The 16,613-nt window shown below is 37.3% G+C and overlaps 1 protein-coding gene across 4 annotated transcripts in view; it reads left to right on the top strand.

The window, feature by feature from the left end:
• Nucleotides 1-16,613, top strand: part of HDAC9 (histone deacetylase 9) — a 684,034-nt gene that overhangs the window by 271,477 nt on the left and 395,944 nt on the right. For 2 of the 4 annotated variants that reach the window (XM_040644215.1, XM_040644216.1), the window contains exon 7: nt 16,010-16,141. The exons of the other annotated variants lie outside the window; for them this stretch is intronic. In XM_040644215.1, coding sequence (XP_040500149.1) covers nt 16,010-16,141 — 132 coding nt within the window. The remainder of the gene's footprint in view (nt 1-16,009; nt 16,142-16,613) is intronic. 4 annotated transcript variants of the gene reach the window in all.

Genomic DNA, 16,613 nt, shown 5'->3' with positions numbered 1-16,613 from the left:
TTTGAGCCATTTAGAAGAGAAAGTGTGTGTGTGTGTGTGTGTGTGTGTGTGTGTGTGTGTGTGTGTGTGTAAGAGAGAGAGAGACAGAGCAGGGGTAGAGGGGAGAGAGGATATGTATATGAATGTTTAGAGAATGAGAGAAGTAAGAAAACTCAGGGAGGACCCAGGGAAGGAAAGAAGGTAAAGAGGTGGGGAATTCAAGGATGAAGAGCTCTGTGCTACAGAAGACAAGAAGCGAGATGGAAGTTTGGATATTTCAAGGATAGGTCTTGAAAACATCCTAATACCTTTCACTTGTTAATAAGTAAACAATAAAATCCAGAAGTGGTAACTGAATAAATCGTAGGGATGAATGACATGAGAACACAGGAAAGGAAAGGAAATGGAGTTGCTGGCACATGAGAAGAGGCCATGACTGTAAGAAATAAAATTTCACTTTAGTTGTTCTGGTTTTTCCCTCCCCCTTTTGTTGTCAAGATTTGAGTCTATTCGATCATTACCTGTAAGATTGAGTTCCGAATAGCACTTAACTGAATAACTGTTCTACCTTAGTTATTCTGCTAGGTTATGATGTTACAGAAATGTGTATCCTCTGACTTAGCTCTTTTTTTTCTCTTCTTTATCAGTATTCTCATAGGACACCAGTGGCTTACAAATTCCTATATCAGTGGATTCTTTCTAGGGTTTTTTGTTTTTCTTTATCTTTTATGGCTTTTGACCCCATCGAGCATCTTTTACTCTTTCTCCTTTAAAGTTAAATTTTATATGCTGCTCTTCCATTCATCTGCTTCTCTCTGTTTCCATTACTACACCCTTTATGCCTGCAACCCATGCAACTTGGGTATTTCCCAAGTTCAGTTGTCTCCTTTCTGTGTGTTGTTCCATAGTTTTAATTTTCCTGTGTTTTCAATATCATCACCCCATTAAAGGCTTTAATTCTAGTTCTTATTCATTCTAACCAGTTCTTATATTCTAATCGCTAGGTACCTCTGATGGTGGGGTTTAACTCAGCTTCCTCATTCGTACAATGAACAGACTGATCTAGGACCATCTTCATTTTTTCCTTTTAAGTTTTTCCATTTGTGGTCGAATTCTACATCTCTAATTCTCGACCTTTCCACAGACTCCAGGCTGACATTCCCAGGTTGTTCTGCCATTATTGTCACTTCCCGAGTTTAAAGGTTGACCCTCCCATCTTCCGCCTTAAGGCATGTCCTGATTTTCTGGATTCTGCTAAAACCTCTGCAGATTTGACCATAAGATTCCCTTTGGCTTTAATGTCTTTTCTCCCCTTTTGTCCAGTCCATCACTAAGTGAAGACCTTTGCCGTACCAGCTCTTTCGTTCTTTTTTTTCTTTTGAAGTAGGAATCATCTTTTTAGATAAATAATTTTTCCTCCCCTAATACCTAGTATATAACTTTGCGCAGAACAAGTGTCCAGGTAATAATTGTTGAAGGGAGGGTCTCATCCTTCTCTTCTTGTCTATTAGTTCTCCTTCAGAAATGTCGAATCATAATTAAAACCAATTAAATGAGAATCAGCAACATTCTCCTTTTCTCCCCCTACTCTTAGCTGAAGTACAACATTTAAACCACCTGAAATAGAATAAACTGGTAAGAAAAACAATGCTGTTCTTTGAGCCCTGATAGAACATAAATTCAGTGAAAATCTGTTCAAACCACAACTCTAATTAAAGGTTTTAGCTGCCAAATAATATGTTCTGGTTAAAGCCAAGTTAGTATTATGGAGTGTTTCAGGAATAACAGCACAGGCTTTATACTTTGCTGTTGATTTTCTCATGGGAAACTCATGTAAAGGAGAGTGATACCTCCCTGTTGACTTTAACTTTTAGAAATGCAAAGCATGCTGAAATTGTACATAATTCTCTTCTAAAGAAAAGGAAATAGCATTTCAATGGTTTTCCTCAGTGTCTTATTGAGTTATGGTGGGGCACAATTATGTCTGTTAAATTGATTTACCAGATGGAACGTTACATTTTCTATTCAGCTGATTAAGTTGTAGGAGACTGGAATTGTATCTCATACCATGAAGATCATATATAAAAGCAAAAATATTTTAATTAACTACATTTTGAAACTGGCTAATTAGAGGTTTAAACTGTTTTTTTTTTTCTCTCCTTTAACTTACATTGTGCTAAAAAAAGGAAATTGTTCTTAGGAATGGGCCTTATCATATAGTTGTTATTTAGTTTAATAATTTAATATCTCAGATGGAATCTGTAAAGAAAAAAAAGTAAAATGTTCCCACCTGAGTGAGTTTTAGAAATTGCTTCCTTATCATGGCTATTTAATATGTACAAAGTACTCTTAGCATTTTAAGGTTAAAATAAATGATCCTTAACTTACACCCTTATGGATCTTTAACAGAAAAAATTAAAAGAAAAAAAGTTCTATTTTTGCCTATTTTTCTCCTTTGGATCTTTTCACAAGTAAGAAAATGTAGTAATAAAGCCTTTACCTTTTATAGAAAATTAAATCTGCTAAAATAGGAAGTACTAATTTTAGGTAAATTATTGTCCTGGTAGTTTGCTAAGTGATGGGCATCTATCATTCTTTAATATCTGACTTGCTTACCTAAAAATAATGCCTTAAAAATATAGCACAATAAAACCCGATCTGGTCAGGACCAGTATTTGAGAATATTCAGATTTCCAAAACAGTGCTGATGTTGGAATTCGTTAGACGGCTGTATTGACTTCCTATGGCGCCTATAATAAGTTACTATCAACTGAGTTGCTTAAAACACACATATTTATGATCTTACTGTACTGGACGTCAGAAGTCCAAAATATATCTCTCCGGGTGTCAGCAGGGCTGTGTTCCTTTCCGCAGGCTCTAGGGGCAGTTCTGTCTCTGCTGTTGGCAGCTTCCGGCTGCTGCCTGCATTCTCTGGCTTGTGGCCCACTTCCGGCTTCAAAGCCAGCAGCGACTGGTGCAGTCTTCCACGGCATTGCTCTGGTGCTCACTCCTCTGCCTCTCTTTTTTGTTTTTTGGGTTTTTTTTTTATTTTGTTCTGTTTTGTTTTGTTTTTCCTTTTGATATTTCAAAAGACACTTGTGATTATCCTGGGCCCAACTGAAAAATCCAGAATAATCTCCTTCTCTTTAAATGAGCTGATTAGCAACCTCAAGTCCATCTGCAACCTTAATTCTTTTTTCACCAGGTGAAGTAACAGTCACATGTTCTGGAGAATAGGACATAGATACCTTGGCCGAGGAGGCATTATTCAGCCCACCACAACAAACTTAGAGTTTTTGTTAGGATGATATTTGCTATGGAATCCTTTGACTTACTGCTTCTTCACCATTGTACTTGAAGTTTGAAGTCTATTTATTCATATAGTCATCCAGAGAAAGTTGGCTAATAGAAGGTGTTTAACTGAGGTTTGTCTAGAGAAGGGTTCTGGGGTGACCTTAATAGATCCAGAAGCAAAATACTTCCTTTAAATCAGTCTGAAATGGATAATAGTGTTTTCTTATAAATATGTATTACAAGGAGAATCTGTAATAAAGACAATAAAGCTGTGAATTCCATTGAGGCAGAAGTGAATTACCAAGAACATTCCCAAACCATAAAGTTTACAAAACCAAAATTTGCAAAGGGAAGTAATTAATAACTAGACCTCCTGCCCAAATGACTTGGAAGTTTCGAAGCAGGAAAAGAACAGGAAGCAAGGTAGTGTTTGAGCTGCGTGAAGGACAAACTCCCGTTGATCAGAAGTCAGTGCTGACCCTTTCTTACTGGTTGTGTCTCAGGGCTTTTGAAGGGCCAAATATGCTAGTGGTTGCACCTCAAGACTCAAAATTATATTGAGGCAGAGAACAGTTCTAAATAGTAGTAATTAAACACCAAATATATATATATATATGACAAGATTGACCAGAAACCCACTTAAACCAAACTGAACAAAGTGATCGCCTGAGGAGACTAATGGATCCACCTTCCTCGTACTGACCTAACCCAGGAAGCCAGAGGCGCACTGGGCGACTGGTTCTGCTTTATCGCATCAGGGATTCTCCTGCCATCACTTGCTCTTCAACCTCCACTCTCTCATCATGCCCCGTCTGTTGCAGTTCAATGCCCGTTCCAGTTATTGACCATTTTGTGACTCCGGTCAACCCTCTGTCTTTTTACATTTTAAATCTAGTCTTCCTACCCTCCTACTTAAGAATCACGTAATACCTCTTCTATCATCTTCAAGGCTGAAGTCCTCACATGGCATTCACAACCTTTCTCCTCCTCCCCCCTCCCTCCTGCCCTAACCTTCTCTCTTACCTGTCCCCACTCCACCTTCTCCTACCGTTTGCCCCAGCAGGACCAAACAAGTTGCAATCCTTTGAAAAAGTCTTTCTGCTTCACACTCACACAAGCCATTCACACCTGATTTTCCAAATGGTCCTTGCTTTTCCTAAAGTGTATGCTTGAATAGTTCATATTCCTCTGTAAATGCTCAGCTGATACGTACTTCCCCTCTGTGAAGCTTCTCTTGGTGCCTTTCCGTCACCCACCAGGCTACCCTAAACACTCACTACATTCCTTATTCCAAATATTATGTACCCAAATACACCTGGACATATCTTTGTGCATAAATGTCTGTATTAAAATTAAAAATTCTCTAGTTAGCTGAGAAATCTTTCAGGATAATATCTGTGGCTTGTTTACTATTCTATCCCAAGCATCTTCAGAGAGCTTATAATAGCCACTGAGTAAATGTATCTTATATGAATAAATAAATGTATAGAGTAAAATAGGAGCTAGTATACTTGTCTTTAGGTATTCAAAAATATAGGAAGATTCTTTATCAAAGAATTTTTAAGAATTTAATTCATGGTAATATTTTGTAGGAAAGAGACTGAGTGACTGGTTTTGGTTGGCTATAAACTGGGTATATCAGAAGAAAACAAAACAAATGAAGTGACAAGCTAGACAATGATTTTATGGTTTTATGGGAATAAACTGAACATTTTCAGGTAAACATCAGAGACAAAAAATTTAAAGCCATATATTTGAAGAAAATAAGGTTTACAGCATTTAAGATTAGACAGTGATTTTACTATATTTACCTTGTATCATTCTCTTCAGTATTTTTGAATTCTTTAAAGTCAAGGAAATGGATATTATTGCCCACATTTGCAGGCAAGAAAATTGAAGCATAGAGACGTTGAGTAAAACTTGACCCAAATGGGGCGCCTGGGTGGCGCAGCGGTTAAGCGTCTGCCTTCGGCTCAGGGCGTGATCCTGCCGTTGTGGGATCGAGCCCCACATCAGGCTCCTCCGCTATGAGACTGCTTCTTCCTCTCCCACTCCCCCTGCTTGTGTTCCTTCTCTCGCTGGCTGTCTCTCTCTCTGTCAAATAAATAAATAAAATCTTTAAAAAAAAAAAAAAAAAAACTTGACCCAAATCACACCATTAGTGTCAGAATCAGAACTGGGAAACAACACCAGATTCTTATGAATGTGACCGAGTAAGGTTCATGCTAAGAGCACAAATAAGTATGAAAAAGGTTAGATTTATGGTGATACTCAGGGAGTTATTAGGTGATAGGTATTAATTTCTGGACCATACAGTCCTGTCTATAATGTTGTTTTCTGGGAGAAATTGTGTCCCTATCAAATACTGGGCCGCCCCAGTGCAGATCTCACCCACTAAGACAGTCCTCACCCTGTCATGAAATCAGTTAACATCTATGTTTACACATGTAGCTCTTACAAAGTGTCTGGGTAGAAAGTGTGTTAAAAAGTTTTACATCACAAATAAAACTACTCTTCATGACACTTCTACTTGAAAGAATACATGAAAGATACATCTAATAAAGGAAGTAAATAAAACTGTGAAGTACATGGTATAATTTTTTTCATGCATAGAGAGGAAATAGTTCATTACTGAAAGATTATTAGCAGAACTGAATGATTAATTCTGAATTTTTATTTATAAGAGTAGAATTTTAGAACTAAAGAAGCCTTAACTAAAAAAGATAAAAATATATCTATAAATTCAGATTCCCCCAAAGGTAGAACATCATTTAAGTTGTGAAATAGTAGTTCAGAATTAAAACTTTATTAGAAACTTTATTAGAAACTGATTTGAAGAAGATTGAATATGCTCCTTAGTCTAGCTTGTTTTAAGTGATAATTCAACTTTTTGCCGTATTTTCAAAATATAGATTTTCAAAATTTGTCTTTACTTAGGTAAATATTTTATACTTGAAAAATTAAAGCACATAAAAGAAAGTATTCTAGATACATATGTCTACATTCATATGAAGGTATTCTAGGCTGTAGGGGATATGATTTCCTTGAATCCAAAACATGTTATTTTTGGTGCTTGCCAGAAAAATGAAATTCCTTCTGCATTCCACATCTGATCTATAAGACCTCTTGCTATAACATTCAGTGTCAAGAAATTCTTAGAAATTAGAAAAGTTGAAGTTCAGCTAGTTCTCTTCTCAACAACTATGTGAAGCCCAGCCTTTAATTAAGTTTCCTTTCATGCTTGGATATATGCAAGCATGCATTTATTCACTCAGCAACTGTTTACTGAGACTCACCATGAGTCTGTGTAGTTGCTAAGTACTGAGAATAGACACAAAATTATTACATTTACTCTTCTGAGCACTATGTGTGGTAGAGTAATTTCAGTGAAACGGAGGGTTAGAGCCATATTGCAGCGGTTTGAGGTTAGGAAGTGGTGGTGGCAAGTGTAAGGCTACTTAAAAAAAAAAAAAAAACAACCTTGACTGTGAATTAAAGTATAAATACAGACAGTAGCTAATAATATTTATATCTCAGGAAGGCTTATTTTTATTTGAATGGGAAAGATGCAAGCATGGCTACCTGCTAAGAAGAGAGAGAGACAAAGAGAGGGGGGTTTTGAAGATACAGATTGAATAGCCTCTCTGAGTATTGTATAATTTAGCTAAATTTTGCTTGACCTTTCTTTGAAGCCTTATCTTGTACTTAGTATCCCTTCCCCACCTTGTTAGCATATTCAATCTTTATTCCTTGAATTTGCCTGCACCTTCCCCTAGACGAGGTTGCCTTCCACCTCTGCCTGTCAGAATCTCATTTAGTCCCTGAGATTACCCTTCCCTGCCTTTCAGCCACATGCTGCTTATTCTTATCATATGGCATTGATCACTGTTAGTCTTTCACTCCTTTTTGCAAGACGATGAATACCTGGGAGACAAAGGCTCTCTATTTTTTAGTTGTTTAGTTAGTTGCCTCAGCACCTAACACCCCCTTTTTCACATTCACTGATTCATTCATTCAATAAATAACTAATGGGTTTATTCTATGTAGTAGGTATAGCAGAAGTGCTGAATAAGCAATGAAAATATAACTAGACCCATTCCCAGTCTGCATGGAACTTGCTGCCTAGGTTCTCAATATTGTTGTTCAATAGCTCTTAATTAAATGGCATTAAACAATGGAACCAACTAAATAGAAAGATTTCATTTTAACTATAAAAAGTGATGAAATATTTTATAACATTATAATTTGTTTCTGTCCATAATTGTATTGTTTGATTAAAGTATCTGTTAAAAATGGGAATTTGTGCTTTAAATGTCCTAAAAATTCAAAGACAATTATTTCCTCCTCTGTTTGCCCTACTACTTAAAAAAAAAAAAATCTAGCGTTGAGCAGCAATCTGTATATCCATTTATTCATTCCGTAAATTTCTACTGAGTGCTGACTAAGCCAGCTGAGCACTAGGCACTCAGGAGAAACACTGGTGTGAAAAAGGATACAGGGTTCAGCATAGAGTGCTGCTGTTAGATAGAGGACACTGACTGTCCTGTCTTGGGCCTTTGAGCTTTAGAAGTGCCCGCTCTGGCTCAGGGTGAAACATCCCTGAATACTGAGGGAAAATGCACGCCCAGAGCTAAGAACCCTCCCATTCTAGACCACATTCCTGTTACCCAGGACTGCCATAGACTGTTTTCCCACGCTGCTCTGAGCTGCTTCCTGGGACTTGGAAAACTCTTTGCCCTGTATGCCCATTAGCGTTTTTCTAATCATAACAAGGTGGTGGTCGGTTGTTTTCAACTGTAAGGAACCTAAGAATTAAATCCCCATGTCAAATGATGGAAGGAAATACTCACAAATGCACATATAGATTCACAGTGATGTGTGCCCCTGTGCCGTCTTTCAAAGCAGCACTGTAGATCACCTAAATGTCCAGTTATCAAATGTTTAAATAAAGTATTGCATACTCACGTGTAAACGTGACTAAATTATATATGGTATATCCATATAATGTATTTTTAAAAGAATGTGTAACTGCTTGGGAAAAGATTCATAATAGATTTTTAAGTGAAAACAGAAAAAATGGAATCATTTTATTTTTTTTAATTTTTTAAAAGATTTTTATTTATATGAAAGAGAGAGAGCATGAGCAGGGGTGAGGGGAAGAGCAGAGAGAGAGGGAGAAGCAGACTCCCCGTTGAGCAGGGAGGGAGCCCTGATGCAGGGCTTGATCCCAGGACCCTAAGATCATGACCTGAGTCAAAGGCAGACGCGACTGAGCCAACCAGGCATCCCAATGGAATCATTTTCAAGAATTTATAATTGCCTGTGAAAAGACTCAAAATATATTATTAAGTAAACAAACAGTATACGATCATAAATATAATTTTGATTCTCATTTTCAAACACGTTTATGTACAAAACACAAAAGAAACATGTTAGCAGGCTAAACTCAATTTGTCCCATTTCTAAAAATATTGAACATGTATGACCTACATAATCAGAAGATAGCAATAAATGTTATTATAAAATAAACACTTCAGAAAACTATACTGTAAACTGAGTAATGTAACATTTACAATATGCTTTTTGAAAAAGAATAATCCTTTTTAAATAAATAGATATATTTGTATATTCTCAATAAGAAGATAGATAGATGTCTGCAAAAGTATTTCTGAATCAAAAAGAATAGTGTTACAATTTCCCGAGGAAATTGCATTCATAAATTACCATAAATGTGGCTAGTTACTAGAAGCTAAAATTACCAAAGAAATGATTTTTTTAAACTTGTGTGTATGAATTACATATTGTTAAATGGTTATAATTAGAGAGAGTTAGATTAGAAATTTTGCTCCCTGATACCAAAATATACAAAATCTGACTCATAACATTAAAGATCCATATTATCTGAGCCAAAAGAAAGCATAAGTTGTGTTACATTTATAGTATTATTCGAATGCTAACTTTGAAAATACATAGACTTTGTCTAATTATGAATAGTTTTCATTAGAGTAGCCTATATCTTTAGATCAACTAGATTAGAGAATTTTGTGTGTCTCCAAAGGGTCTTTTCATAATTGTAACGATTACTTAATTGAACAGTTCACACATGGCATGTATTCCTACAGAGCTAGCTTGAAAGGGAGAAGTGACTCAGGCAGGAAACCTCATCTTCCTCAAGGGCATTCAGAAGAGAGTGAATGAATGACATTAAGTGCTTGGTTCCAAGTGACGGGGTGTTGAAATATGGCAGCTCCTAAGGTAGCCGTGTGTGGGGGAGAGAGCAGGAGAAACCCAGGAGAGAGAGAGGCTGGGTGGACAAGTCCACAGATACCTGGTATAGCAGGGAAGAATGACAGTGCCGGAGAAGGGATCTGAAGTTGGCTTCAGCTTCCCCTGTGATTATAGTGCTAAACGTGTACTGCAGGTGAAATTGTTGTATATCTCAAATATTCATTAGTATAAAGGCACAGTTATTAATCTAATACTAAATTTTGATTGATAATGATCTTAATTAAGAATATTATTGACCATTACTCAATGGAAATGTCTTCCTTTTGTCCTTAACGATCATTTCCAATGAGAATGAAGAACTTCTATATACCATGATATGTGGCATTGAATTTTTGTCTAAATTATTGGTGTAAAGAATATTCATAATTTAGGATTAAAAGTGAACAGAGATAAAATGCACACAGTAGGCAGTCATTCTTAGTGGAAGGTAATGTATTTAAAAATACATTTTAAATGTATTTACATTTAAAAAAAGACAGAAAACTAAATAGAATAGTAATTATAAACAGGTAAGTTAAAAAAAAAACTAAGGAAAATACGTGGAGTCAATTACCAACAAAAAAGGGTGGTTTTTTTTTTTAAGGTTTTATTTATTTATTTATTTATTTATTTATTTATTTATTTATTTATTTATTTGAGAGAGAGCATGAGCGAGAGAGAGCAAGAGAACACAAGCAGGGGGAGCAGCAGAGGGAGAGGGAGAAGCAGACTCCCTGCTGCGCAAGGGGCCTGATCCGGGACTCCAACCCAGGACCCTAGGAGCATGACCTGAGCTGAAGGCAGCCACTTAACTGGTGAGCTCCTGAGGCATCCTCAAGAAAGGGTTTTAAATACACTGAGTAAAAGGTCAGAAGAGGGTTATTGCTGTTTTTGTTGTTGTTTTTATAGGTAACATTGCATTAGGCAAAGGCGGTAAACCAATTGTAGCTCTCTGTCCTACTTTTTGTATTTATTTTGTTTTGTTTTAATATAAGTTCCTTAGTCTTATATATAGATTACATGAAACTTTCATTTATTCAACATCTATCTATTGAGCAATTTTTGGTGACAGCCAGCCAGTTGAGCTCAGGCCCCTTATTCTACCCCTTTAATTTTCCACCACGATGTCTGTATGGTAGGCATCATTACTGCTCTGTAATACATAATAAAATGATTCACGGAGATCAGACAACTCCCCCAGGGTTGCAATTAGTCCATGAAAAGTTAGCATTGAAATCTGAGTCTGGTGTTTTTGGTGTCAGAGACCTGTTTGCTTCTGCAAAAACTACTTTTCATGTCTGTATGTGTGTGTATGTGCGCAAAAATGACACCCCCACACTCACACCAATCTCTCCATCTCAGGTCTGGGCCTTGTCACTTCCTGTTGGAATCCTAATTGTTTAACCTGGGCTTCTGCTACCTAACTCGTCCCTTGCCACGCTGAGTTCACGCTGCACCATGTACATCAGTAGCAGAAGAAAGATTTGAAATACATTTAGCTCGTGAGGCATCTTGCACATGTTTTCTGTTTCCTTTTGTTCCCTTCTTAATTCTTTTGAAGTGAAAAGGGCAAAAGCTTTCAGGTCTACCCTCTTCATTTTAATATTGATTGTTTTCATTTAAATAATGATGATCAATTTTTCATGCAAGATTTTCATCTCGGCACACAAATGCATTCAGATGGGCACACACACTAAAAAGCTTGCCTTCTGTTTGCGTGATTAATTGAGATGTAGAGAGTGATGGGTGTGGGGTAAAAATAGAAAGGCAATTAGTGCAACTAGGCATGAAATACATTGAGGTACAAGCAGAATGTCTCCCCAGTTAGTGATCTCTTTCTGGGCTCTTGAGGATTAGCATCCCGTCAGTAAGTCCCTGGAATGGAAATCTTCAGCCTTTGGGGAGACCAGAGCATTAAAAATGGAATTAACTCTAACTGCAAACTGAGTCAGCACAATAGGTCATTAATTCTGCTCCTTGGATATATATCATGCTGAGCTTTGGTGTGTGGGCTTCTGAAATATTAGGAGTGAGTTTATAAAGCATAGCAAGGACTAAATGATGGTTATCTATCATTCCATCCTGCATCCTCACTGCTGAGATACTAATGTCTCTGGTGGCTCAAAACCAGTATTGAAATACAGACGAAAGTTTTTACTAGAACCAGTGGATATGGACCTTTACTTAGAAGAGCCATGTATTGTATATTTTGAAAAAAATAAATTTCTGTTGCACTTAAAGAATATTAATGATTCCTAGTTTTTAAAAAGCTGTGTCCTCAACTGATAAAGATAAAAATATCACAATGCCTCAAATAGTATCCTTCTGAAAATTGAGAATTACATCTTTCTGCATGTAGTTGACTTGTTTTGCTTTCTTGAGAAATACCGGTGGTATTAAAACTGTTTTCCAGTAGGGGCACCTGGGTCTCAGTCGGCTGAGTGTTTGACTCTTGATTTCGGCTCAGGTCATGGTCTTGGGGTCTTGGGATTGAGCCCTGTGTCTGGGCTCTGCCCTTAGCAGGGAGGCTACTTGAGGATTCTGTCTCCCTCTCCTTCTGTCCGTCCCCCGCTCACGTGTGCACGCTCGCTCTCTCTCTCAAATAAATCTTTTGAAAATGTTTACAAATAAATTTCTAATTACAAATAATTTCAGTATTGAAATACTGAATATTTTCAAGCAACCTATAGTAGTCCCTGATTTCTGATAATCTTTTCTTTCTTTTCTTACTCTTCTACATCCTCTTTGAGAATTGCTAACAGATAGTATTATCTCCTTTGATCATCCCTGTGTGGCACAGTCATTCACAACTGCCATTTACTGGTTGCTTACCCCAGGGTTTCTCACACTTGGCAATACTGACATTTGAGTCCAGATAATTCTCTGTCATAGGGTTCTCCTGTGCATTGTAGGAGGATTTAGCAGCATCCCCGGCTTCTATCCTCTAGATTCCAATAGCTGTACCCCACACTGACCATCAGAATTGTCTCCAGACACTGACAATTGTCCCATGGTGTCAAAATCTTCCCTGATGGAGAACCACGGGTTTATCCTCTACTAGACGTTATTTCACTTGATTCTACAATATCTTTGCAAAAATGTGGGACTTTGTGAATCAGAGCCTTGGTAGGAAATAGAACCTATACGATATTGGTCATAGACTTTTTTTGAAAGGAATACTTACAACTGCTTAGGGATGTTGAGGCACCCAGAAAATAGCAGTAATGAGAAGCATTTCCCTCCCTGAGGGCTGAAAAAGTAAGGAGAGGAAATAATGTTCCTGGAGTGCTGGGAAAGCTGGAACCATGGCAAAGCCTCTAGAGGGAGATGAAATCAGGAAGAGACAAAGCAGCACTGTAGCAGAGAGAGCAAAGGATGCCCTGGCTCCTCCTTCCTCCTTAACGCTCTGTCACTAACCAGTCTTTCCAGTAGGTGAGCCCAAATGAAATCCAACCACCAAAGAACTGGAGTGATGCAACCCCAGGATTTAGCCCTATGGGCTCAGACGCAGAAGGAAAATGGAATCCATTGGGACAAATGGAGGAAAGAACAGAAAAGAAAAAACTGTCTCCAATTTAACATGAAAAACTGAGGTTTAAAGAAACAAAGTAATTCACCCAAAGCCAGGGTACTCCATGCACTACTAGTAATCTGTAGCTGATTTGCATAAATGATCGGACATTCAGGGAGACTATGAATTATTCAAGGTATTGATTTTAGTAGCTGATAGATACAAGACTAGAACCCAATTCTCATTGCTATTCTGGTGTTCATGTTTTTTGTGTTGACCTTTGAAAGAAATTTAAGAACTGTGTATCCAGCCCATTCTCCAATGGACAAACATGAGAATGAGAGCTATGTGCTGACCTGGAAAGTCATTTTTTCCTAAAAAGCTTATGGAATTCTAGGTTTCATGTAGAATGCTTAAATGGCATATGCTGTTTTTCCAAGCTTTTGGCACATTTTTGTCTTGATTGCAGAAACTCGGCCCCAGCTGGTGCAATGTGTGAGGAGAGGGAGGAGGACTGGACTGAGAACCAGGGGATTGGGGGCCCACTCTTGGCTCTGTCACTCCTAGCCCTGCAACCTTCAGCAGGAATAGCAATAATTAAAATTTCAGAAACCGTTTCTTCCCTTCTACATTCATCCAGATCTTCACAGTTATTTTCAGGTATCTAATCAGGTGGCCATAACTCTAAAATAAGAAAGGTGTTAGATTTTCATGTTTCACAAGTGAAGTCAGGCTCAGAAAACACTGGAGTCTCACGGAATATCCCATAGTTGGGAAGTGGATTCAACTTTATCTCTTGCCCCAGAAAACATAGTGTACTTCCTACCCCATCTTTTAAAGTGATTAATCAGTTGACTTACTTCCTCCGAACAGCCAGTCGGTAACATTTAATACTTTAAATTTCATCATAAAGGCATGTCTAGATCAACGTCTAAGAATCCATGATTTTTGTCTTTGGGTTATAAGCAGGGCTACAGAGGAAACCAATATAGTTAGCACACAGGGATTCCTCATTTCCTCCTTTCTAGGTTTCAGATGAGTGTGTTTACTAATCGACAGCTTTTTAGAGACAAAAACTAGGGTTTTTAAAGGAATTTTAAAATAAATATATACCGGGAAACAAATCTAAGTGAATTAATACAGTTCCATTTTCTCCTTTTAATCCTGGGTGAATCAGATGCTAGTAATTCAGATTAGGCCTTCTTCACCAAGATACACTGGTTGACACTCCTGGAAGGTCTGGAAGGCCCTCAGTCTTTTGCGCAAACTATTCTTAGCCTGAAGGTCGGGGGCCAGGAAGTGATAGATTTCAGGGCTCCAGACACTGAGCTTCTTGTTCTTACTTAGTCTTGCTCTCTGCCTACTCCCTCTTCCACTTTGCAGTATTTTCAAGCTTCTCTCTTCCACTTTTTCACTGTTTTCAGCCATAAAATCAGGTGTACAACACCAAAAAATTAGCTTGTTTTATTTTTTGTAGTTGAATATTTCTTTCAAGTTCCTATTTCACGTAGCTTATTCCAAGTAAGCCTAGAAGGCAGAGGTTCGCAGTCCAAGGTAAACCTGCAGAGAAGGGAAACAAAAGAGCAAAGACAAAACTAAAGTATAGATATTTGAAGTCTAAACATAAGAATAAACAGGAAGGAGAGTGAAAGAAAGAAAAGATTGTAAGTTCTACTTTGATACTTTTGCAGTCAGGCAAAAATATAAAATTCCTTCAAAGAAAACATTTTCACTGATCAAAAATTCTAGCTGCGTGATAACATTGTATCTGATATCGATGATTAGGAATTCTTTGGGAAATGGTTTATAATTGTTATGGTGTTCATACATGAGGAAAGGTGGAGGAGCAATATTTTCAGTATTTAGAAGAATAGACTTGAGCTAGATTATCTAGGTACAGATCATGGTGTCATCCCTTTTTAACTATGAGACCTTGGGCAAGTTACTTACCCTCTCTGTGTGTTGGTTTCCTCATTAATATAATAAAGTATAAAGAGAATCTGTCCCAAATGGATTTTATTTATGGTTAAACAAGTTAATATTGACAAAGCATTTAGAACAGCAGTGAACATAGAAATCACTCTATGGATGCTAGTTGTCATTGGAAACCCCCTTTCCGTCATCCCCACCACCACCACCATCATTGTCATGACTGATTCGTACTACATAGAGACTCACTCTAATGTTCCCATTCTTTTAGAGTATAATTACGTAGAAACCTAAACCATAATAACTAAATTATAGAGCATCACTATTTAGGATAGTTTAACAAAGAAATAGTAACATGTAGGAATAATGTGCATTTGTACTTTGGAACATATAACCTTACTCGGAACTTTAAATTCGAAGATTTGGCCACCTTTTCTCTCTACTTAATTGTATACTACATGTGTAGAAAGGTTTATTCATAGTGACTCTACTTGGTTTGGTGTTATGATACTGAGTATATTTTCCCAGGATTTCAGGCAAGAGACTACCGACAAAGAAGTATTCCAGGAGTCAGAATTAGACGTAAATTATTTGCTACAGAGGTGTCTTCTTATTACCAGAAGTCAGGCCAGAGTCTCTAAAATCACATTAGGGTACTGTTTTTGTGGGTATTGAGTTTCACCCTTGAGAGAATGAAAAGAGCTGACAATGACGTATAATAAATCTTGCTCTGACCCAAACATATTTAGTGATTAAACTTCCCAGCAATCCCAGTTCTGTCAGCTTAAATAAGTAGGAAATTTATATTTTTACTCTTTTTTCACTTTCTATTTAGAAAAGTAAATTTCATAAAAATAATTACTATATTTGTCTGTTTAATTCATTTAGAGTTAATGCCTTATTTACATGCTTGGAATTTTAATTTGAGATGAGAAAGAACCAGGAAAAGGGTGAGCCGTTTTTTATACACAGAAGTGACTGGCTCTCTATTTTTTAATTTTTATCTATTTTCTTTGTCTCAATCCCCAGCCTCTGAGCCCAACTTGAAGGTGCGGTCCAGGTTAAAACAGAAAGTGGCAGAGAGGAGAAGCAGCCCCTTACTCAGGCGGAAGGATGGAAATGTTGTCACTTCATTCAAGAAGAGAATGTTTGAGGTGACAGGTAATTGAGGACTGTGCAGACATACACTAAAAAAATGCCGGTAGGAGGAATGAAAATAAATAGCATAGAATAAATATGGCTGTTGCATATTAAAAGTTATTTCGAGGAGAAACATGTCTTGAAAGGAAATTATAATGAAAACGCGCAAGTAGCTCAGTAAACCTTGCCATGCGTTCACCAACCGTGTTAAACAGGAAATGAATGAGAAACAGAACTCTGTGTCAATCTAGGCATAACTAGGGAACGCCAAAGCTCACCTTCATCTTTTCAGAAACAGGCAGTCCGTTTTAGGAATGCCAACCAGAAGAGTATAACTTTTAATGAAATTTGACCAGAAATGAGCAGAGGGAGGTCCAAGAAGAACACTTCCCCCACACTCCGACATGAACGTACAAAATACATCTGGGAAAATTAAACTATGTGGAACAGCAAAACCTTGACTTTTCAACAAATTTACAGAACTCATAAATGA

Source organism: Ursus maritimus, unplaced genomic scaffold (assembly GCF_017311325.1).
Source record: "Ursus maritimus isolate PB19 unplaced genomic scaffold, ASM1731132v1 scaffold_3, whole genome shotgun sequence".
NCBI classification, from domain to species: Eukaryota; Metazoa; Chordata; class Mammalia; order Carnivora; family Ursidae; genus Ursus; species Ursus maritimus.
The sequence above is the reverse complement of the archived record's forward strand: the minus strand, read 5'-3'. Positions and strand labels throughout refer to the sequence as shown.